The sequence below is a fragment of the Notechis scutatus genome, chromosome 4 (genome assembly GCF_049901735.1).
Source record: "Notechis scutatus isolate UNSWTSFEM ecotype Mainland chromosome 4, rNotScu1.2, whole genome shotgun sequence".
In the NCBI taxonomy this organism is placed as follows: Eukaryota; Metazoa; Chordata; class Lepidosauria; order Squamata; family Elapidae; genus Notechis; species Notechis scutatus.
Genome location: NC_142012.1, coordinates 9,985,663 through 10,008,307, shown reverse-complemented (window position 1 = coordinate 10,008,307; position 22,645 = coordinate 9,985,663). Strand labels below are relative to the sequence as shown.

The following is a 22,645-nucleotide window of genomic DNA, read 5'->3' as shown; positions in this document are numbered from 1 at the left end:
GACACGAGGGGATAGTTGCTGTCTTCTCGTCTTCGTAAAACTGGGGGAACGCGTGGAGATGTCACGTGGAGGAGGAGGAGCGTTCCTTCAATCATAGCTCAGCCTGTCAGAGCGAAGACTAGAGCACCTCCCATTATCTGGATGCTCTACGCAGCTCGACGAGAACGGGCGTATCAGGTAGGTACCAACGCCCATTTCATGTATTCATAACTATATACTTATACCTATTATCTTGTAAGCGATTGACAAATCAAAATAAATAAATAAAAAATAAAATCTTTATTAAAGTTGTCTCTATTATATTTCTGTGCACAAGCTTCAAAGTGACATACTGTTTTTAAAATGCAGGAACAGTAATATCCCACAGAAGAGCACACACAGTGATATAATAATATAAAGGGAACTTTTAAATAAAAAAAAGCAGAAGCTAACAGGCCATCCATTGAGACTTAGATTGCAATGGTCTCTCTTCCAAAATACTGTTTTGAACTGGTCGCCCTTTTGTTGATAAGCCAACCGTCACCCTAATTTTTTTTCTTTGCCATTGGGATATTTCTAGATAATCTTTAGAACTGCCCACTCCAAAATGAATCTTGCCCTGAACCATAAGATGGAGGCAGCAAATGAATTTGGTAAATAAAATCTGTCTGAAAATGAACATATAAATTACAGCTTGTTGAGAGTCTCGCTACCAAAGGAGGCTTATCCGTTGATACCCAGAACAGGGCTTTCTCAGAGGTGGCCCTGTCTTTCATGGACCACATTTCTGTAGCTAAATGACGCAGATATTAAGTGAGTTTTGTCACGTTTTACAATCTTTCTTGCCACAGTTGTTAAGTGAATCGCTGCAGTGGTTAAATTAGTAACACAGTTATTAAATGAATCTGGCTTCCCCATTGAAGGTGGCAAAAGGTGATCACATGGCTTTATAGCACTGCAACTGTCATAAATGAGTCGGTTGACTCATCGTCTGAATTTTGATCACATGACCTCTTGCTGTAATGGTTGTAAATGTAAAAAAAAGGTCATAAGTCAGTTTTTTCAGTGTCGCTGCCACTTTGAATGGTGAATGAACTGTTGTAACTTCAGGGCCACCTGTAGTAATAAATATAACGTTTTAAGACTAGAGAGTGGCTCCCATTATGACTAGCTTAATTTTCACTGCAGAATTTTGCAGCAAACAAGCCTTTCACGACATACTGTACACCAGTTATTTTTCATGCTTATGAGTCATTTAATGATGAGAAATGTGTTGTTATAACTTGCAAGCTGTAGTAATGAGCCGCTGTTTCTTTCAGACTAACAGGGATGCCAAAGGAAAAATATGATCCTCCAGATCCTCGCAGAATATATACCATCATGTCAGCAGAAGAGGTAGCCAATGGGAAGAAGTCCCACTGGGCAGAGTTGGAAATCTCGGGTAAGGAATCCGATAAATGACCAGATTGAAGGAAAGTAGAACAATGAACTCCTTGTGATCTGGATTCTTTGCTCCTGTTAAACCTCTTTGAGGGATCATCTGTGTCTTTAGCAGATCCTTTTTATACAGATAGTCCTTGTCTTATGCCCATAATTGAATCAGGAATTACAGTAAAAAGGAGCGGTGCGGTGGCCTCGCGGTGGAGCTCTCGTCTCATGATCAGAAGGCTGCAAGTTCGATCCTAGGTAGAGGCAGATATTTCTTTGTGCACAATGAAAATGTATCTGCTGAACAAAACTCAGCATTGGCGATATGAAGGGCACCCGGCCATTAAAACACTGCTAGTTCCATTTAGTTCCCCAGGCTCCACCCCGCAACGAATTATGGGGTCGTTAAATGAAGGTGGTGATGATGATGAATTACGGTCAAAAATCATGCAAGTCATCCTGTGATTGATCAGATTTTATGACCTTTTTTTTACGGTGATCATTAAGTGAATTGCCATGTTCGGTGAGAAAATCTTCAGTCATTAAGCAAATGCTGTGGTTGTTAAAATAACCCTTTGTTCACAATACACATTTTTTGTTGGAAACTGGAAGTAAACATAGTCATGTGACTGTGGGATACTGCAGATGGCTTTAAATGTCGGCTGGTAGTTGAGCACCCAAAATGCAATCACATGAATTGGGGGGGTGGCCACCAGAACTTCAAATCCAGGTTGTCAGTACCTTTTCTTCGGCCCATTAGAATTTCAAAGCAACTAGTTGTAAGTCAAAGACTACCTGTATTGGCAAGGTGGGTTTCCTTTATCCCCTATTTGCAAGTTTCATTTTTCCTATTCAGATGCCTAACTTTAAATGTATCCCTGTTAAATACTTATTTTAATCCAAATGCACAGAGAAGAATTTTTAAAAAATAATGTGTTTTTTGTAGAAGAGGCAGTTGTTAATATTTAATTCTTTGATCTTGACATCTGTCTTCACCTGGGAGAAATTCAAATTTTGCCTCTTCAGTTAACTGATAGAAAATTCTGATTCAAGAATAATTATTAATTGTCTGTCTTTCTTTCTTTCTTTCTTTCTTTCTTTCTTTCTTTCTTTCTTTCTTTCTTTCTTTCTTTCTTTCTTTCTTACTTACTTACTTACTTACTTACTTACTTACTTACTGGTTCTGTCCTTTGTGGCTTCTATATATGTACCTGTGTGAAAGTGTATCAAACTAGCTAAACAAAAACTTAAGAATTATTCTTGAATCAGAATTTTTTATTGGTTAACTGAAGAGTGTGTGTGTGAGTGTGTGTAGTAAGATATTATTTTCACACTGAATGGGATAAATTCTGTTGGCTTGAAACCATTGTTTGGTACATGATTGGTACATTTTGTTGCAAGATCAAGTATATTTGTTGAGCTTGTGGAAGAAAACTCAACTCTCTCTACCCGTTTCTGATTTTAGGTAGAGTGCGCAATTTAAGTCCATCACTTTGGTCACTAACACACTTGACTGCTCTCCACCTCAATGACAACTATTTGACTCGCATTCCACCTGATATTGCCAAGCTTCATAATCTGGTTTACCTGGATCTCTCATCCAACAAACTCCGAAGTTTACCAGCAGAACTAGGAAACATGGTTTCTCTCAGGTGAATTATCTTCCCAAATAACCTCAAATTTAAAAGCGTTTTTGCTGATGTTGTTTTGGCTACTGTAATGAAACAAACAAAATGTTAAAAAGGTATGATATTTATGTAGTTACTTACCAAGCACATCTAAATTAAAGTATCCAAAATACCTTTACAATCCCCAAGGCATGTCACAAATTTTGAGCACCCCTAATGTTTAGAAATTGAAAGTTGAAAAATTTGACACACCCTACGTACCATATTCATGCAATAATTTTTGTGCTTTTGTTTTACATAATTTTGGGCGGGGTAGTAATATTTTTAAATTTGTGCTCTTTGGCATAAGATGGTCGAGCATTGGGGAAGGAGGATGACTCAAGTTATGGATAAATGTCGCTACGTATGGTAGAAAACTCAACATTGGACTCTTATTTTGGATAATAGTTTCTCTTCTAATGTGCCATTCTGGCATTTTTATGTACTTTGGAATGAGTCTAATATCTGCAAAACTACTTGCTCAAAATCTTTAAGAATTTCTAAGCATCCAAGTCAGGATGTTTATGATCTTAAAAAATAAGCTCAGTTACTGTTCTAGGGCCAGAGGTTTTTGGTTTTTTAAAAATCTTCTAAGAACTGGACGTGAATTCTTCTAATGTTTTGTCCTATTTTATCTGATCCTTTTATTTCAATCTGAAATAAAGGTTAGTCAGAAGCCCATAGCCTTGGCTACGTTTGTGGACTTCCTTCAGCTTTTGAGTGACCCATTGTGATAGCAAATCATAAACAGAAGTTGTTATTTTGTTTGTACACATAACAATCCAGCACTTCCTGTACATCTTTATCCTCAGTAATGGTTGATTTGAAGGCAGGCTTAACATAGATGCTCTGATGCTTTCTTCATGGTTTCCATCTCACCACTTAGAAAAGTATCACAATGAATGCAGATGTGTAAAACCTATTTTAAAACTGCCTTTATTAAATAATTTACTCTGGTTTTAGGGAATTGCTTTTAAACAACAATTTGTTACGAGTTTTGCCTTATGAACTTGGACGGCTCTTCCGGCTACAAAACCTAGGTCTGAAAGGTAAGGGGATAGTAAGAAATATATTTTTGTGTGCTTAAGTGGGCGCTCCATCACTGGAGATTTTTAAGAAGAGACTAAGAGAGACTAAGAAGAGACTTGAGCAGGGGGCTGGACTAGAAGACCTCCAAGGTCCCTTCCAATTCTATTCTATTACTATTCTATTCCCATTCTCCTTCTATTCCTGTTCTGTTCCTATTCCTTATCGTATCCCCATCCTTATTCCATTCTGTTCTCACTCTGATTCCCCTTTTGTCTGACCTTACCCCTCTATTAACCTCTTGGAGACAATATGGGTTGCCCTTGACTTACAACTGCAATTGAGCCCAAAATTCCCATTGCTAAGCAAGAGTGTTGTTAAGTGAGTTTTGCCTCATTTTACGACCTGTCTTGCCCCAGTTGTTAAGTGGATCCCTGCATTGTTAAATCAGTAACACAGTTGTTAAATGAATCTGGCTTTGCTTGTCAGAAGATGACAAAAGGTGATCCCTGTCATACATACATACCAGTGCCATTGTAACTTTGAATGGTTGCTGAACAGATGCTTGTAATAAGTCAAGGACTACGTGTGTGTGTGTGTATACACACACATATATACATACACTATATATATTTTAGCCTGATTCTTTATATCTAACCTTTCTGTATTTCTAACATCATCTCCCATCCTGCCTGGTCAAACCTAGGGAATTATGGCAGTGAAATCAAGTTAGAAGGGCTTCTTTTAGCAGTCAATTAATAAACTTCATATCAGTCTTGAGGTATTTTTTTAGTTGTTTGGAGCCTTTTATTTCAATATGATTGACTTCTGCTGTTCTGTCTATGGAATTTTTGCACCAACCGCTACAAATCTGTATTGTTGTCCAAACCTCAACATGTGTCCATATAGTTTCCAGGAATCAAGGTTAACTCGAGAAACACTTAGATTAATCTCAATTAGAGAGATGAATCTCAGTTAGAGAGAGTCAAGCAGAGCTGTCAGGGAAGGTTAAAGTCATTTTCCTGTCAGAAGCAAGATCAGCCAGGTAGATTTTCCTTAAAAGAGCAAATGCTGTTGGCAAATGGAATGCCTCTTTGAAGCCCACAAGCATTCTTTGCTTTTGTTTCCTAGTTGCATGTTTTATTGTGCTAATAAAGCTTTTGATCTGTTTATCAGCCCTAAAAAAGAATCTAAGCCAAGAGGAATGTCTTCAAGGACAGAATTGCCTTTGAACAATGCTTTGAAAACTCCAGTTGCAGATAAAGATAGGAAAACATTGAAACCTGTGGTTTTCATCCATCTAGTAAAGATGACTTCTCCCCAAATAGTTTTAGTTCCAGCCCCATGAATTTAAAAAAACAGTTCCAAATACTTCATCGAAACATTAAGAAAATAAATTTCATGAAGGACAAAAAGCAGAAAGGCTCTGATTTAGAAGACAGAACCAGATAAATACAGCTTGAGATAAACCTCTTCATTTGTGGAGCAATGGCAAAATCTTTTCCTACTGTCCTTCTGATTGTGTACCAAAATGGATTTCACAATAACTCCTGCTTTCCTCTTAGTACTACTTTATAATGCCTTGTTAAGACCACACTTGCATCCAGTTTTGGTCACCACCATGTAAAAAAGATGTTGAAACTCTAGAAAAGAGTGCAGAGAAGAGCAACAAAGATGATTAGGGGTCTGAAGCCTAAAACATACGAAGAACGGTTGCAGGAACTCGGTATGTCTAGTCTGATGAAAAAATGGGCTAGGGGTGACATGATAGCAGTGTTCCAGTATCTCAGGGGCTGCCCCAAAGAAGAGGGAGTCAAGCTATTCTCCAAAGCACCTGAGGGAAGGACAAGAAGCAATGGAGGGAAACTAAGCAAGGAGAGAAGCAACCTAGAACTAAGGAGGAATTTCCTGACAGCTGGAACAATCAACCAGTGGGACAACTTGACTCCAGAAGTTGTGAATGCTCCAACGCTGGAAGTTTTTAAGAAGCAATTGGACAACCATTTGTCTGAAATGGTATAGGGTTTCCTGCCTAAGCAGGGGGTTGGACTAGACGATCTCTAAGTTCCCTTCTGTTATTCTCTTGGTTCCCTTCTGTCTTTATGATTTCCCTGGGAATGAAAATGTTATCATGTCTCCTGGTTTGTTCTAGAAATGAAAGCTAGTTCACCAAGTTATCCTACCTTCCGAGATAAAGGATTAAGGATAATTAAGGGTAGTTACAGTAAATGTTAATTTATTCAAACTTAACAATATTTTGGAAGCTATTTCTTTTAAAAATCTTTCTTTGATTTCAGGCAATCCTTTATCACAAGATATTCTCAGCCTCTACCAGGACCCAGATGGGACACGTAAATTGTTGAACTACATGCTTGACAATCTAGCAGGTAACTTTTTTTTTTTTAATAATGATACCAGCAATCTGTCCTACTTACAATATATAAGCTTTGTTAGGGGAATAATTTTATATTCAAAGTCCTCCTAGGGGGATGTTTGTGCTCTCTGAACATACTATATTTTATACTGAATGCTCTTGCTAAGAACAACTGGCTTCTTGGTGCCACGTCGGTACCATGTTTATATCATGCATGATTATGACATTAAATTCCAGTTGTTCAAGGGATCTGACTGTGACCCTCATTAACATCCAGACTTTTATCATTATTTCAGTTCATCCAGAGCAGCTGCCTCCAAGGCCATGGATTACATTAAAAGAGCGAGACCAAATTCTGCCCTCAGGTATTATTACTTCAGCCATCTTTGATTGGCAAGGTGTATTCTCTTTGCTCCAACTAACTCAAGGCATTGGTGTGCTTACAGAAGAGACCTTATACTTCTTTTTTTTTTTAAAGTATCTTAGGTTGCTGAAGGTACCTTGAACATCTAAAATAAGGATCAAGGAGTGAAAATAAGAATGTTCTTAGACCATGCTCCATTTAAGCACTATGTTAAAAGCTAAATACAGAAATATGTAAGGATTAGGTTTGTGTATATGGCATAAAATAAGGATTAAAAAAAGAGGTCTTACAAACTGTTGAAGATGAGAATGTTTTTAATTGTTTTCTATTTTTTTCTTTCTATTTTCTTCTCCCTTCTTTTTCTCTCTTTCATTTATGTCTGTGTTGTTGGTTTGTTTTAATTGTAAAATCAATAAAAAAAAATTTTTTTAAAAAAAAAGCTAAATACAGAAATAGTATTTAAAAGATGATAGCGCCAGTCAGGAAGAGCTTAAGCTTAATGGGACTCCAGGAAACCCAAATGATGCATCTTGAGTTTATGCTGCAACAGCATAAGCTGAAGGGGAAGGAAAAAAGCTTCATCAATAACAAATTGAGATAGTTCTCGGGGAATGCTCATTTATTCAGCAACTGCTTGAAGTTATAAGGGTGCTGAACAATTGGTATTTATGCCTCAAAGTTACGGCCGTTGCAGCATCTCCACAGTCAAAATTGTGGGTGCTTGGTAGCCTATCCACATTTATGATTGTAATGTGTACTTCACTTCTCTCCACCTGCCTTTTCTCCACTATTTCTGCTTTTCTGGTCACCTTACAATCTGATGCCCTGGGCTTTACCACCCCAGCTGACCCTTGCCATGTTCCTGCCACTGCTAATGAGACATGCCCAGCGTGGCTGTGGACCTGAATGCAGGACACCTGAGCATAGAATGGCCAAAGAGCAGAGATGGAGGTCAGATAGGCAGGTGTGGGGGTTTATTGAAGCAGAAGCAAGCACAGGCAAGCCTAACGGTTGCAGCCAGGACTACCTAAACTGACTGATAAGTGGTGTCGCATGATGTTTCACCCGACAACCGTATCACTTAGCAATAGACGTTCCATTCCCAATTAGGGTCATTAAACAATGACTACCTGACTGTTATAACTTGGGGAAGATTATATCATCATCATCGCCATTTAATGACCCCATAATCCCTTGCGGAATGGAGTCTGGGCAACTGGATGGAGCTAGGGTTTTAATGGCCGGATGCCCTTCCTGTCACCAGTGCAGAGTTTTGTTCTGCATATATATATATATATATATATATGTGGGGGTGGGATCCCAGAGAAGATGAGAAATATCTGCCTCTACCTAGGATCAAACTCACAGCCTCCTGATTGTGAGGCGATAGGCCACAGAGCGGAAGACACAAGCCTGAAGATGATGAATGAGACTTCATCGAAACGTTGCCTAGATACTTCCAATCTTACGCGGAGAAACCCGACAACCAAAGATCCACATACAAATACCCGCGAGAACCTCAGAAAACAAATATATATATATATATATATATATATATATATATATATATATATATATATATATATATATATATATATATATATATATATTATTTCCACCTCTAGGCCACTGCACCACTCGGGAAGACTATATGCATCAGCTTCAAGTTCTCTGGTTGGTTTTGCACCGAGCCCTAATGTGAGCTGCTTGGTTTTAGAATGGCCTAAAGACAATTACAGCTTATTTAAGAAACCAAAGTTAACCCAGGTGGCACGATGTTCAGCGAGGCTGCTAAGGAGTGCATAATTGCTATGGATTAAGAAATTAGAGATTATCTGTTGGCCCCAGCCTATAATGCGTTTAGCAATTAACCTTTGGTTCCTAGTGCAGCATTTAATTAATACTCTAGAAAGCACTGCAATACAAAAGCAAAAATCTATTTGCATTTTATTATTTATTTCCCCTTTATTATTTTTATAAATAACTCAGGGAAGCTAACATACCCAATGCTCCTTTCTCTTATGTTCCCCACAACAACAACCCTGTGAGGTGACAGAGAGTATGACTGAACCAAAAGTCATCCAGCCAGCTTTCATGCCTAAGGCGGGACTGGAACTCACCATACTGCAGTTTCTAGCCCAGTGCCTTAACCGCCACACCAAACTAACATGTAAAATTTTAAAGAACGTGGTACTCTTGCTTTCTTTGAAAACTGGCAGCTCTCAAGTCACTGTGTCGATATCCATAGCGCTGAATAAGGTATTCTGTCAAAAAAATTCCTTGACACACGTCATTGTTCAGCGCTGTTCTCATCATTGGCTTTCTTTTCTCCAGCTTCGTTTACTGTCATGTGCTACAATGTATTGTGTGATAAATACGCTACCCGACAGCTTTACGGCTACTGTCCTTCCTGGGCTTTAAACTGGGAATATAGAAAAAAGGGAATCATGGAAGAAATTGTGAACTGGGATGCAGATATCATTAGTCTTCAGGTAATTATAACTAAATTAGGTCTGCTCTAATATAGTGTCTGACTCACAAACACCCGAAGAGCTGTGTACGAATATAAAATTGTTTTAAAATTTTCTTTCTTGGAAGAAAGGGACAACATTCCTGTTTGGCAGAATTACTTCATGCCTTTCCTCCAGGAGATAAAGATAGTGTACATTTCCACCCACTCCTTCAGTCTGTTCTCCACCATACTTTTGTGAGGGTAGGTTGGACAGAGAGGAGGAGAGCATCTTTACCCAGGGGACAGCTTGTGATTAAAGGGGGATTTGAACCTGGGTATCCTCGGCCATTTGTCTGAAATGGTATGAGGTTTCCTGCTTGAGCAGGGGGTTGGACTAGAAGACCTCCAAAGTCCCTTCCAACTCTGTTATTCTGTTCTGTGCTATTCAGTTGTTCTCCATCACCTTAAATATTACAGTACACTGATTTTTGGTGGGTCTAGACCAGGGGTGTCCTACTCAAGGCCTGGGGGCTGAATCTGGTGCGCAGGGTGCTTAAATCTGGCCCGCAGGGCTGCCCTGGAAACAGCAAAGGACCATCCCGCGGTGCCTCTGCCAGCGAAAATGGAGCTCGGGAGGGCCGCGGGTAGCACTCCCAAGCTCCTTTTTCCTCTGGCAGAGGGTTCTGTTGCAACCGAAAACGGAGCTCGGGAGCATGTTTTCCCTGGCAGAGTGCTCGGACCACCACAGGCGCCCCGACACGAGCTGGCCACGCCCCCCAAGGTTAAACACAACCTTGATGCAGCCCTCAGTTAAATTGAGTTTGACACCCCTGGTCTAGACTTCTTTCCTTGGATATTTTTCAAACTTTAAGATGTGTGGACTTCAGCTCATGCTGGCTGAAAATCCTGGGAGGTGATGTCTACCCTAAGGTGATGTCTACCCTTGCCTAAGGTAGAGGTAAAGGAATCCCTGCCGATTTTACTCTGCTAGTCCAGAGTTCCCCAATCTTTCCATCTTTGTGGATCGGTGTGGATGGGGAGAGGGGATGGTGTGAGTAGTCGGCAAGCACATGTGCGCAGCTCCGTTTGAGCTTGTGCAAATGGAGCACGCGTGCATGTGCTTGCCTACTTCTTGTGCAAGAGGGGATGCATGCACACACTCGCCCGCCACTTCCACGGCCCGGTTCCAGTTGTCTCAAGGTCCGGTAGTGGGGATCCCTGCGCTGGTCGTTGCCTACTGTAGGGGGCAGTGCTGATCTTCATTTCAAGGGCCATTGAGCCAGGGCTGTCCAAAGATGTTTCCATGGTCATGTGGCCAGCATGACCTCACGGAGTGCTGTTACCTAAGTCGGGACCAGAACTCACAGTCTCCTGGTGTCTTAACCACTTGTAAGCATCTTTGGAGCATCATGGTGGCCATTTGTTGGGTTCCTTCTTCTACAGAGAGTTTTGGAAATACCTTTGAAGGATAGGAGGGAAAATAACTCCCGAGGCATCAATCAAATAGGTTTCAGTGAATATCTCAGGCAAGCCCTCTCTAATGCACAGGAAGTAAGAGAGGTAGATTCACATTTGTAACGTTCTGTTACAGGCAGTCCTCAACTACAGAGGGAACCAGAATTTAAGGGAGTCACCACATGACCAGACTTGACTTTATGGCCATTTTTAACATGGCTGTTAAGTGAAACATGCATTCATTAAGTGAATCTGCCTCCAAAGGTTCTTTGCTTTGTTGCTGTGAGTAACATGAGATGTCCTTTCTGTAGTCCCAAAGGTGTTTTTTTTCAAGAGGCAACTGGACTTCCTTGTTTTCCCTTGAAGACATATTTCGCTTCTCATCCAAGAAGCTTCTTCATCTCTAACTGTCATGGTTGTCCCAACCCATAGTGGGGACAACCGTGACCTGGAGGACTTGAGAATCTCCACAGACATTCCTTTCTGTAGATTCTCTACCTTCCAGCGTAGGGGATTTGAGAAGCAAGGAGAAGCCAAAGTCGCTGCTTTTTTTGCACAGCTCTCTCTTGTGCACCAGTAACCCTGCCTTCTTCACTTCCAGGAAGTAGAAACTGAGCAATACTTCACCCTCTTTCTGCCAGCATTAAAAGAGCGTGGATATGATGGATTTTTTTCTTCGAAGTCACGTGCCAAAATCATGTCGGAGCAGGAGCGAAAACATGTGGATGGTTGTGCAATATTCTTCAAAACAGAAAAGTAAGAGATTCATTCCTCCGTGTTTGCGGCTTGAGTGTGCAAAGCAGCCCTGTTCGTTCCCAAATCAGTATCTGTTCTGGCCATACATGCAGCAGTTCTGAAATCACCACATCCATATAAAAAAATGCTGAAGGGGGGCGCTTAGAATTCTTGGTAGTCACTTTTATTTTTTTCCCATTTCTTACAAATAACAGCCCCTTTTCCAGATCTTTATCAAAATGTAAAATAAAGAAACACAAAGAAAAATGAAAACAATGGAAAAATAGAAGAGGATTTGGTATGTTGTTAGGTTTGTTGTTATAGAAATATATTATTATATAAAAGTAAAAAGTTGAGGTGGTATGTTATTATACAATTATTCTTATTCTACTGCGCCAAAAGGAGTGGGAAGTCAGTGCTTTTCTTTATATTTTCCCCTTTAGAAACAAGAGTCAGTATAGATTTGTTTCTTTCTCTCTCTCTTTTCAATTGGTGATTTATGCAGGGATGTTGGTTTTGGTTCCAGGTTCACACTGGTGCAGAAGCACACGGTTGAGTTCAACCAAGTGGCGATGGCCAACTCAGAAGGGTCCGAAGCTATGCTGAACCGAGTTATGACAAAGGACAACATCGGAGTTGCGGTGGTGTTAGAGGTGCACAAGGAACTGTTCGTGGCAGGTTGGTGTTTGGTGTTTTCATCCCCCAAATGAGGACGGTTTGCAGGCTGGATTTTATTTGTTATATTTACAGCTTAGCTTTTCTCTTAAGCGTTTGAGTTTGGCTTCATGTGGGTCTCCATCTCCCCAACCACCACCATTCCTGCCACCATCGTAACAGCAACCCTGGTGGACTGGGAGAGGGTGACTGGCCTAAAGTCATTCTAGGCTTCTGTGTCGTGAAGCTAGTCTAGAATCGGGAAATTACATGACCAGCTGTGTAATTTGGAGACGGGCGGGGCTCTGCCTGTGAGTCAGTCTTGATTCACGATGTCTGCTTGGACAAGCCCCTGCAACTTTCATAGGAAGATTGTAGAAGTGCTTTGTGACTGCTCTCTCCTTCTAGGACAGAGGTGGGGGGGAAGAGGGAGGGAGGGAGGGAGGGAGAGGGTGGGTGGGTGGGGTGGGGGGACTGGTCCATTCACCCAGATAGCTTCACATCTAAGGCAGAACTGGACACCGTGGTCTCTTGGTTTCTAACCTAGTGCCTTAAGTAACTGCACCAAACTGGCTCTCTTTATGTAGCAAACAGCCCTACTTAGCTTAAGTGAAACTGACAAAGCATGAGATGGGAGGGGGACGCTTGAGGGGGGGGGGAGGAACCGTGCCACCTTGGCAAGCTGCTCCAAGGTCACCCAACTGGAAGAAGGAGGGAGCCGCATACCAACCTGGGCTCAGATTGACCATTATGGAAACATCTTGCAGGAACTTGGTTGGTGGGCAGCGAGAGGCAGACAGATGGGAAAGTAGAACTTAGTGATTTTGGAGGCAAATTCTCAGTTCTGGCTTTGCCTTATTGCTTTATACTTGGCCTTTAATAAAATTATACCTTTCTTAACAAATGGAGCCAAAGATCCTATTTACTTAGAAGCTTAAGCTGTGGCAGGTTGGACATTGACTTTACCCAGGGCTTTGCTAAGACAGCTTCCAGGGGAGAAGATCCGCTCATCACAGTCAGGAAGCAGGAGAAATCATTATCCATGTCTTTTCAGAATTCTAAATTGGGCTTGGAAGAAGAGGGGTGATATCCTTTGTAACATTAATGTGGAATGACCGGAGAATTCAGATGGGAAAACAGTTCTGTATTAACCTTCCTGATAATCTAGGTGGGCCCATGATTATTGTTAATTGGAGTTACAGGGCAGACCCTGCTAGGGCACATTAGAGCAGCAGTTGGCTGTCCCACAGTCACCATTTCCTCCTCCTTCTCTTCTGCCTCACAGCTTGGTTTCATTCTCATCAGCGCTAGGCAGAGGACTTATTTCTCTGCCCATGCCAAGACACCTGGTGAATCCACTGCTAAAACGGCACCTGAGAAGCCAAGGAACTCTCATGAAACAGGCCAGATGGATGGCCCCTCTCTGCTTCTGGCCAGGAGGATATATTTCTTTGGGGGACCTGATGATTTTGGGTGTGGGTCATATGCCACCAAGTGGGGAAGGCAGGTCCAGTATGATGCCCCTGCGCATCATATCATGCCTGTATCCACTTTGTGTTCATGGAGGTAGGTGTGTTGTGTCAAAATAGGCAGTAGGGGAGAAATAGATTGTGTTACAAACGCAACCTGATTTGTAAGTGCCTCATCTAGCTCTGAAGGTAACACTCATTGCAAATCTTGAACCCATAAAAGTTACAGTGCACAAAAGACGCACAAATGCAATTCCGTATCTCGGGATGAATTGATTTAATTTTGACAACTGTGCTTTGATCTTAGGTATGAAACCACTTCATGCAATGGACAGCCAGCTGCTTATAATAGCAAATGCTCATATGCATTGGGACCCTGAATATTCGGACGTAAAGCTTGTTCAGACGATGATGTTTGTCTCTGAACTTAAAAATATCCTTGAGAAAACCTCTGGTCGGCCTGGAAGCCCAACGGCAGACACAAATTCCATTCCTCTGGTGCTGTGTGCAGATCTCAACTCACTGCCTGATTCAGGTAATTTGGAAGCAGTTGCCTTGACTTTGGAGTTGATCCACATATTTTTCAAGAATAATTTTAATCTTTGTGCAAAACTTAAATATATTCTTAGAAGAACCATTTTCAGCATTTAAGACACTATGTTTAATTATGATTGTTACTTAAGTGAGAGGGAATTAAAAGATCATATATTTTATGCCTACTTTGATTTTTTTTTTCCCAGAAGCTGCCTTTTAGGTAACAAAGAACAAAATAGATCAAGCAATAATGGCATCTATTTTTCTTTATCTCAAAGTTTTTAAAAATGTGCCTCTACATGATTAAAGTTGATTAAATTTGAAAATGGGGTTTTATTAGTGAATGCAATTGTTTTGAGTAAAAGAAATGGATCTAAGCATTGATTTTGAGATTAAAATTAATATCTAGAGAATATCTGATAAATTAATAAGGTTGTTGCGATATTTTGATTAAGAACATGCTTGGAATATGTATATAAGAGTGTCCGAATTTTCTTGGAGAGAGGAGCATGCTAGAAAATGCATTTCTGCCAAAATAAATGCAGAATGATTGCATGACTATTAGCCACTCCGGCTTTTGCCAAAGTAGAAAAATGAGGTTTCAATTAGATAAATAAAAGAGTAATTGGAAAAAGGCAGCCTAAATTGAACCAGGTCAGCTGTGGAGAAAATGTTGAAATGTTCTCAGTATTGAGATGCACACCCAAATTTCTTTGGAAGTTTACTTTCTCCTGTGCAGTGAACACAGGATTGCAACTTCCCAATTAAATTCTGATCTGTGTTCTCAAAACAGCGTGGCTTCCCTTCTCAAAGTTATGCTTTGTCTGGCATATTTCTCAGATTATATAGATTAGTATTTTAATATTGGCAGAGATTTTTGGAGTAGCCTGACCTGAGTGAATAGGCGCAAGTCCTTGGTCAAACTAATAATTTCTCATTTGGTGTACCAGTTATTTTTATCCATAAACAAGAATGTGGTAGGACATTAAGCAACTTTCTAATTCCAGTGCAATAAATCCAGTTAGTGGGTCTTCAGTAACAATTGTGGCTCTAACTACTGAATAATAAATTTTTGTAAATGTTTATAATTGTCTAAGGAAAAAGAAATAGTTCTTGTGCTGTTGCACAATAAACGTTGAAGAGTTAATGGTGCAATTCGGTCTCTCAACTGTTGGTTATTCAAACCAGGTGTTGTGGAATACTTAAGCAATGGAATAGTGGCCGACAACCACAAAGACTTCAAGGAGCTGCGTTACAATGAGTGTCTCATGAACTTCAGTGGCAATGGAAAAAATGGGGCTTCTGAAGGAAGAATCACCCATGGTTTCCAACTCAAGAGCGCCTATGAAAACAACTTGATGCCTTACACTAATTACACTTTTGATTTCAAGGTAAGTGCGGTGTGGTTAAAAAAGAAAGAATCCCCAAAGAACTGTGAAACCTGCACCATACCATCCAAGGTGGTTTGTGAATTCCCAGGTGGGAAAAGGATGACTGCCCATAAATTTGTATAGGTGTTCCACATTTGCCACCATATTTAAAAGGAGATGTAAATTCTGGATCAGAACTTTCAGTCTGATGTTTTGAAAGGTCGGTTCATTGTTGCAAGTTCTCTTTTCACATTAAGCTCATGATGAGTAGAGCTGGGCTCCTAAATCTCCAGTGACTGAATTCTGCAGGACTCTGATTGGCTTACAGTCTAATCCAGGGATCTCCAAACATGATAACTTGTAAGACTTGTGGACTTCAACTCCCAGAATTCCCTAACAGATAACAGATAATCAGAGTTGGAAGGGACCTTGTAGGTCATCTAGTCCAACCCCCCCTCCAAGCGGGAAACCCTACACCATTCCTGACAAATGGCAGTCCAATATCTTCTTGAAAGTCTCAAGTGATGGTGCTCCCAACAACTCCCGAGGGCAACTTCTGTTCCATGGGTTGATTGTTCTCACTGTCAGAAAGTTTCTCCTTGTTTCCAGGTTAAATCTCTCCTTGTTCAGTTTCCATCCATTATTCCTTGTCTAGCCTACATGCGCTTTAGAAAATAGCTTGACCCCTTCCTCTTTGTGGCAGCCACTCAAATATTGGAAGACTGCTCTCCTGTATCCCCTGGTCCTTCTCTTTACTAGACTAGCCATGCCGAGTTCCTGTAACTGTTCTTCATATGTTTTAGTCTCCAGTCCCTTAATCATCCTGGTTGGCCAAGGAATTTTGGGAGTTGAAGTCCACAAGTCTTAAAAGTTGCCATGTTTGGAGATCCCTGGTCTAATTTAACTAAAGGAGACAACCACATGCTTCCTTGTTAAACAAACAGTTGCTTAACAACCCATTCACAGATACAACAGATCCTCCCAGATCTACTTACAACCCAGTTCCAGAATTCCAATGGCTGCATAAACACACCATAGTCATGTGATCACATTTTGGGTGCTTGGCAACCAGCTTGTATTTACAGCCATTTGCAGCATCCCACAAACCTTTGGTGTTTTCTGCCAGTTTCCAGCATTTAATTCCAGATTCTTACAAAAATGCCCTTTGAAGGAAACAGGCTCACTCAACAACTGTTGCAAAAAAAAGAGGTCATAAAATTGGGTTCAGTCACATACACTTAACCTCCATGACTTAACAACCATAATTCTGAGCTCAGTTACAATCATAAGTTGAAGACTTAACTGTACAGATGCCAATGCGACCTTCATGTTTCATGCAGTTACCATTTTTACTGCTTGTAACAATAAACCGTCATTTTATTACCTCTGGGTAATTAAACCAAGCCAGTGGAGAGTTTATATCCCTCCCTGATAAGTTGATCGAAGTATAAGCAAGATTGTCAATCTGAAACCACCCATTTCACCTGCCTTAATATTTAAGGGCTAAAAAGGAACTTCTTTCTTTAGAGGGGGACATAATGTAATGTATTGGCAGGTTTGTGTTTTTCTGTCTGTATTTATACTTTCTCCCCCTCTCCCCCCTCTCTCTCTCCCTCTCTAGGGTGTAATTGACTATATTTTTTATTCCAACACTCACATGAATGTGCTTGGTGTCCTGGGGCCTTTGGATCCTCACTGGCTGGTTGAGAACAACATCACGGGGTGCCCGCACCCTCACATCCCTTCCGACCACTTCTCCCTGTTGACTCAGCTTGAGCTCCACCCTCTGTTCCTGCCTCCCGTCAACGGCATCCATTTGCCAAACAGGAGGTAGTGCTGCTCTTTCTGGAGGGCAGGCACCCCACCCCGTTCATCTGTTTATGAACTTGTACAGTTGTAAATCAAAGTCTGTAGGAGTGAAGTATGGCCAACCTTTTCATAGCTGTTGCTTCATGCTCCTTTCTGTTTTTCGTGTGTGTTGACAGTACAATTTTGCACATTTCTTTTCGGTGCATATTGGTACCACTTGGCACTAGGGCTGGAACCAAAGTTGTTGTTTGTTCCCTTTTTCAATGGGGTTGGGTTTTTTTCTTTTTTTTCTTTTGGTTTTGTTCTGAAGGTACAGACACAAAGTATATACCGAGAAAAGGCAGCGGGCTTTACATGTTTTAACAGAGCTGCCTTAACGGTCAAATCAGAAAGGAGGGATTTGCTTACATGTATACATCCATAGCTAAAAGTTTTGTATTCCTCCCCCCAATCTTTTATCAGTCATAGCCAGATGAGTCCTTCCCCCTGCTCCCAAATCACTCGGTTTTTTTAAAAAAAAAATTCCTCTAGATTAGAAACCTGTATTGGCCCTGTAGGGCAGTGTTTCTCAATCTTGGGAATTTAAAGATGTGTAGACTTTAACTTCCAGAATTGATGTCCACACACCTTAAAATTTCCAAGGTTAAGAAACATTGCTGTAGGGAATTTGTAGATCATTGGAAATAGCACTTAACTGTTTTTAATGTTGATTCTGAGTTCAAATTTGTTCACTTCCCATTGAGCTGGCAAAGTTGCAACATGTTAGTCTTCCTGCCATTAAAAAAAAAAAGTGGCTCTATGCTGGAGAAAGCTTTTCCATGAATACCTGATTGCATCTGGCACTAAGTCACCAGGGTGTTCTGCCTTGCTGTACCACCTCCATTTCTGAACTATAAAAGCTTGCATGCTCCGGTCTAAAATTCACAGAATCACCTCTGTTGCACTAAGAGGCAAGGATGAGTCTGAACCTCTGGCTTGAAGCCATGTTCTCTACCCGAAAAGTAAGATAGCATCTGTCTTTTACTTGAAGGAAACCCCAAATTACAAAATTCAGAGAAACACAAGTAGCGAGGCAGATGAGCGAGAAGGAACCCACTATAATTGAGGACATCCAATTAATTGTTGAATCCTGCATTTAAAATCAGCGATGAGAATTCCTCTGCTAAATGTCCACCATATACAAAGAGATTCCGACCCAAACACAATCCTTTTAAAAAAAATATATTTTGTAAATTATAAAGCCCTTCCATTGCCCTTTTAAGGTTAAAAAATGTTAGTAGAAGTGAAGTGGGAGATAGATGTTTAGTTTTAGCCTCTTTCAGGTAGAACAAGCAATTTTTTTCCTCGGTGCAATTTTTTGTGTCAATACGAAAGTGAGAATAATGTTCACCTAACTATTCCCTCAGCATTTCCCCTGCCCCCTTTTTTTTTCTGAACCCTAGTCGCCAAATAGCCATGTCATGTTTTTAATTCTATTTTTGTTGTTGTTTCTTTTCTTCTTCTTCTTCTTCTATCAATTTGGGTTGGTTTGTTTGTTTTTAAAAGGGAACCTGCTTGTTTGTTCCCAGCTGTTATTTTTCTTTCTTCAAGAAACCTTAAGCATCCTCGCGTGCATGTTTGCTTCTGGTGGCCATTTTAAAAACTTTCTCTTTTTTTTTCTGGAGGGTGGAAAAAAACAATTCTTTTAATGCCATCTCTTTAAGTGAGAGGTGAGGGATTTTATCCACTCAGGACAACTGCTATTGTGATGGGCTTGAGCAAAATATTAGGGCTTGGCTGTTCCAGTACAAAGAAGGGGTACTAAGCAAGCAAGGTGGTGGGTGCATGCCCCTTGGAAAGGTGGTGCATCTTCCATCTTGCTTATTTTGATCCCTTGCACCTAGCCGTATCAGCAGAAGAAAAACATTTAGCAGTTAAGTCCTAAGTGCAAGAATGGGGAAACGATGCCCCTTTTATGACTTATGGGTTTCAACTCCCAGAATTCCTGAGCCAGCATGCCTCGGGAATTCTGGGAGTTGAAGTCCACAACCCACTCCTGCCTTAGTGGATAGAATTACAGTTAATTTTTCAACAGCAGCAACAATGGCAAATTTGTTTTTATGTTTTTGGGTATTTCTGCTTGCTGCTACACAAGATTCCTTAAGCTTATATTTTAAACTTTTCATGCACTTTACTATTTCTAATCTGAAAAAAAAAGTGATATTTTTAATAAATGAGATTTCCATTATGTGAATGAAAATTTTTAAAGGAGCTATATTTGTCTCATGAATACGCTAAAAAAAAAAAAAGGAAAAGGAAAATAAAGAGTCAAGTAGTTAATTTTAAATCCTAAGGAACCATCGTTTCTGCAGACGGTAGCCTTTAAGGTATCTCCTTCCCTGCTCTCCTTTCTGTTTGGCTAACTGTGTCTGAAACAACAAAAGGGAAAATCAGATCGGGCTCCGAACTGTTTTCTCATGCTTGTAAGCGGGATGGAAATGGAGCTGAACAAACTACTGAAGAACGCAATCCACTTTCAAAAGGAATTTGTCTCCATCAATTGCAACTTGCTGCATTACGTAGTAGAAGGAAAGAAATATTAATCAGAGCAATATTCCTTTCATAGGCCCAGTCGTCCTACGGCTTAAAACACTTAACTTTCTTGGTGGCTGTTCTTGCAAGTCGGTGTAGCTAACAAACGTCAAGCCGCATCCCCTGTGGTTTGTTTGACGTGGTATGTGATCTGGGAATCCTGTTGGTTTTGAGTTTCTTTTTGTGGCTGGTTCCAAGGGAAACAAGCTAGAGTTTTGGGATTCACACAATGCGTTAAACAAATCCCCAGAGGTGCAGCTCGGTTCATTTCCAGCTCAGCCTTGTTGAAGCTAAACAACACTCGTGTAAGAAAACTCAAAATGAGAGCTGCACATCAGAGCTCTCCTTATAATCTGGAGCAGGACTTTGATAGATCCATCTGGCCTTTCAATGTGTTTTTTTACAGATCACTGCCCCCTCACTGTTGGCTCCCTTTGGTGGAGGGGGGGGGAGGCATCTCGCACACAAGCTAACAGTTTGCAAGAGCAGCTCTGTTTTAACCTCGTTTCTCCCCACCCCGAAAAGGCTAAAATTGAATTATGAAGCATGAGAAGGTTTCTTTCCTTTTAAAGGTCACATTCCCCACTCTCAACATTAGTGCAGATATTTTCTCTTACATACCTCAAAAAAGGGTTCAATGGCCGTGTGTGTGTGTGTGTATTTCAGCTTTGTTCGGGTATTTTCCCACGTCATTATAGTTGTGCTTTTAAAGTTGTAGCAGCGTTTGGCAGAATCTCATCTGCCATCATCAGGCTTCTGTATTGTGTTCGTCTGACGAACAGTAGCCTGATGATGGCAGATGAGATTCTGCAAACGCTGCTACAACTTTAAAAGCACAACTATAATGACGTGGGAAAATACCCGAACAAAGCTGAATACCATACATGTAAGTACCCGCGAAAACTTAAGATAACATATATGTATGTGTGTGTGTGTGTGTGTATGTATGTATGTATGTGTACACACACACATGGATGGCAAGCCAATTACGATACAGTACTGGGAAGTCAACTAGCATGACAAAACTTAATTTTGTGGACATTAACCCTTTCGGTTTTGTTTTTGTAAGGGCACAACCTTTTGAGAATTGGTCTTTGCCCCAGCCCTGGATGCAGCGAATACAAAAGTATTCCCCAACTCCTGTTCGCTTCCCTAGGGCTGGAACAAGAGAATTCCCACTCCAGTTTGTGCTCCCGAGTCATCTACTGTATCATTTTAAGGCATATTTTTGTTTTAACTTTTCTTTTGTGCTCTGGAGGTATGCACTAACAAATTTCCCTCCTTCTCATACGTGCATGTTAACTAGCAGAGTGAGCAATAGTTCCCACCATACTTCACTCCCAACTATTTTTGGAGATGTTTGTATAAAATGGAGTTTAAAAAACAAAAAATCGCCTGTGATTGTATATGAACTGCAAAGGAGCCGGTTTATTAAATAATCCAAAAGCACGCCATGTTTTGTAGTGTTGTTGGAAGGGTAGGAAGCAGGGGGCAAAATTAAAATCTGGGAACATTTTGTGTACCTCTTAAATTCTTTTTGGGGTTTGGTTTAAGTTTAGGTAATCGATGTGGTCTGGAACAACAGCCCTGCAGTTTCCTTTGTGCCTTTTTAGAAATGGCACAAGGCTTTGGTTTACGTATTTATAAAGCAATCATTGCGTTCATCTCAGTCCAGGAAAACACAAGGAAGATAGTCTGGTTCCCGAGCAGAACCAAATGCAATTTTGTAGACAACTGATGGGAAGCGCATCATAAGATGGGCTGCCAAATAATTGCTATTTAACATAGGCAAAACAGTCTTCGATGCTGTTTTGCTTCTTGCGTGTGAATAAAAACGATCAACGAACTGAAGCTGCTGATGTTGCATCTGAGCCCATACTTTTCTTTCTAAAATAAGGATTGCAAGAGTATCGGATTACCTTTATGACTGCGGGGGCAACCATAAACGGTGCTATCTGGATGTTGAAATGTATTGTTGGATTTACAACGTGATGCTTCTAGAGAGCCTCAATTGCTAGGGTGATTGGATAGAAGCTCATTTAAACATACAGTGTTACTGAATTTTGTCTATTTGTAACCCTCTTGTCATTCAGGAGCTCTGGTTTAGCACAATTGGGTCAAAAAATGGTTCTGCATGTATGGTTACGGAAATGACAGGTGATAGTTGATGTATACTTCTCACAGGTGCCATTGCCTCTGAAAACCACACCGAGGCTCCCCAGGTGTTGCGCTAGACATTCCTTTCATGAACATCAAGCCACACGTGACCTAAGATTCTTTGCAAGCAAAACAAAATCTGTATCTACTAAGTGTTGATATAATATATCTTTAGTAGAAAACTAGATAGGTCAAAATTAATATGGGGAAAAGTCAGCTCTGACACAAATGGGATTTATGGCATCACAGAGCAGCTCCTAATGTCCTCTTTTGCATTATTTCCTTCAGTGGTATTGGATGTACTAGCTGAGGATTATGGGTTTTAAAAGGGTACTCAAAACAGGCACCTGGGCATTTGAAGTGAAAATGAAATCCATGAAAACTTTGCTATTGGTAACAATGGAGCATTTCTAGTTGGAAAGCTTGGTGGGTTTTTTTCTGTCTTTGCTCTTATTTCTTAATAAAGAACAGAATTCATCTCGGTAATAGACATATTGCCTGGAAATAAGCCATTTATTCTCTCCCCTATGTTTATTAGAATAAATTCTTTGCAGCGCATTGTTACCCCAAACTGTCTTTAACTTTTCAGAAAGTGACTTAA

At 40.5% G+C, this 22,645-nt stretch overlaps 1 protein-coding gene across 1 annotated transcript in view; it reads left to right on the top strand.

The window, feature by feature from the left end:
* The window catches only part of CNOT6L (CCR4-NOT transcription complex subunit 6 like), a 48,289-nt gene extending 28,669 nt beyond the window's left edge, over window positions 1–19,620 (top strand). The window contains exons 2-12 of the mRNA XM_087962758.1: window positions 1,299–1,420; window positions 2,873–3,059; window positions 4,038–4,123; window positions 6,398–6,487; window positions 6,771–6,839; window positions 9,173–9,330; window positions 11,347–11,501; window positions 12,007–12,158; window positions 13,911–14,138; window positions 15,326–15,528; window positions 17,129–19,620. Of these exons, the coding sequence (XP_087818884.1) occupies window positions 1,309–1,420; window positions 2,873–3,059; window positions 4,038–4,123; window positions 6,398–6,487; window positions 6,771–6,839; window positions 9,173–9,330; window positions 11,347–11,501; window positions 12,007–12,158; window positions 13,911–14,138; window positions 15,326–15,528; window positions 17,129–17,341 (1,653 nt within the window). The 5' untranslated portion in view covers window positions 1,299–1,308 and the 3' untranslated portion in view covers window positions 17,342–19,620. The remainder of the gene's footprint in view (window positions 1–1,298; window positions 1,421–2,872; window positions 3,060–4,037; window positions 4,124–6,397; window positions 6,488–6,770; window positions 6,840–9,172; window positions 9,331–11,346; window positions 11,502–12,006; window positions 12,159–13,910; window positions 14,139–15,325; window positions 15,529–17,128) is intronic.
* The last annotated feature ends 3,025 nt before the right edge of the window (window positions 19,621–22,645 follow it).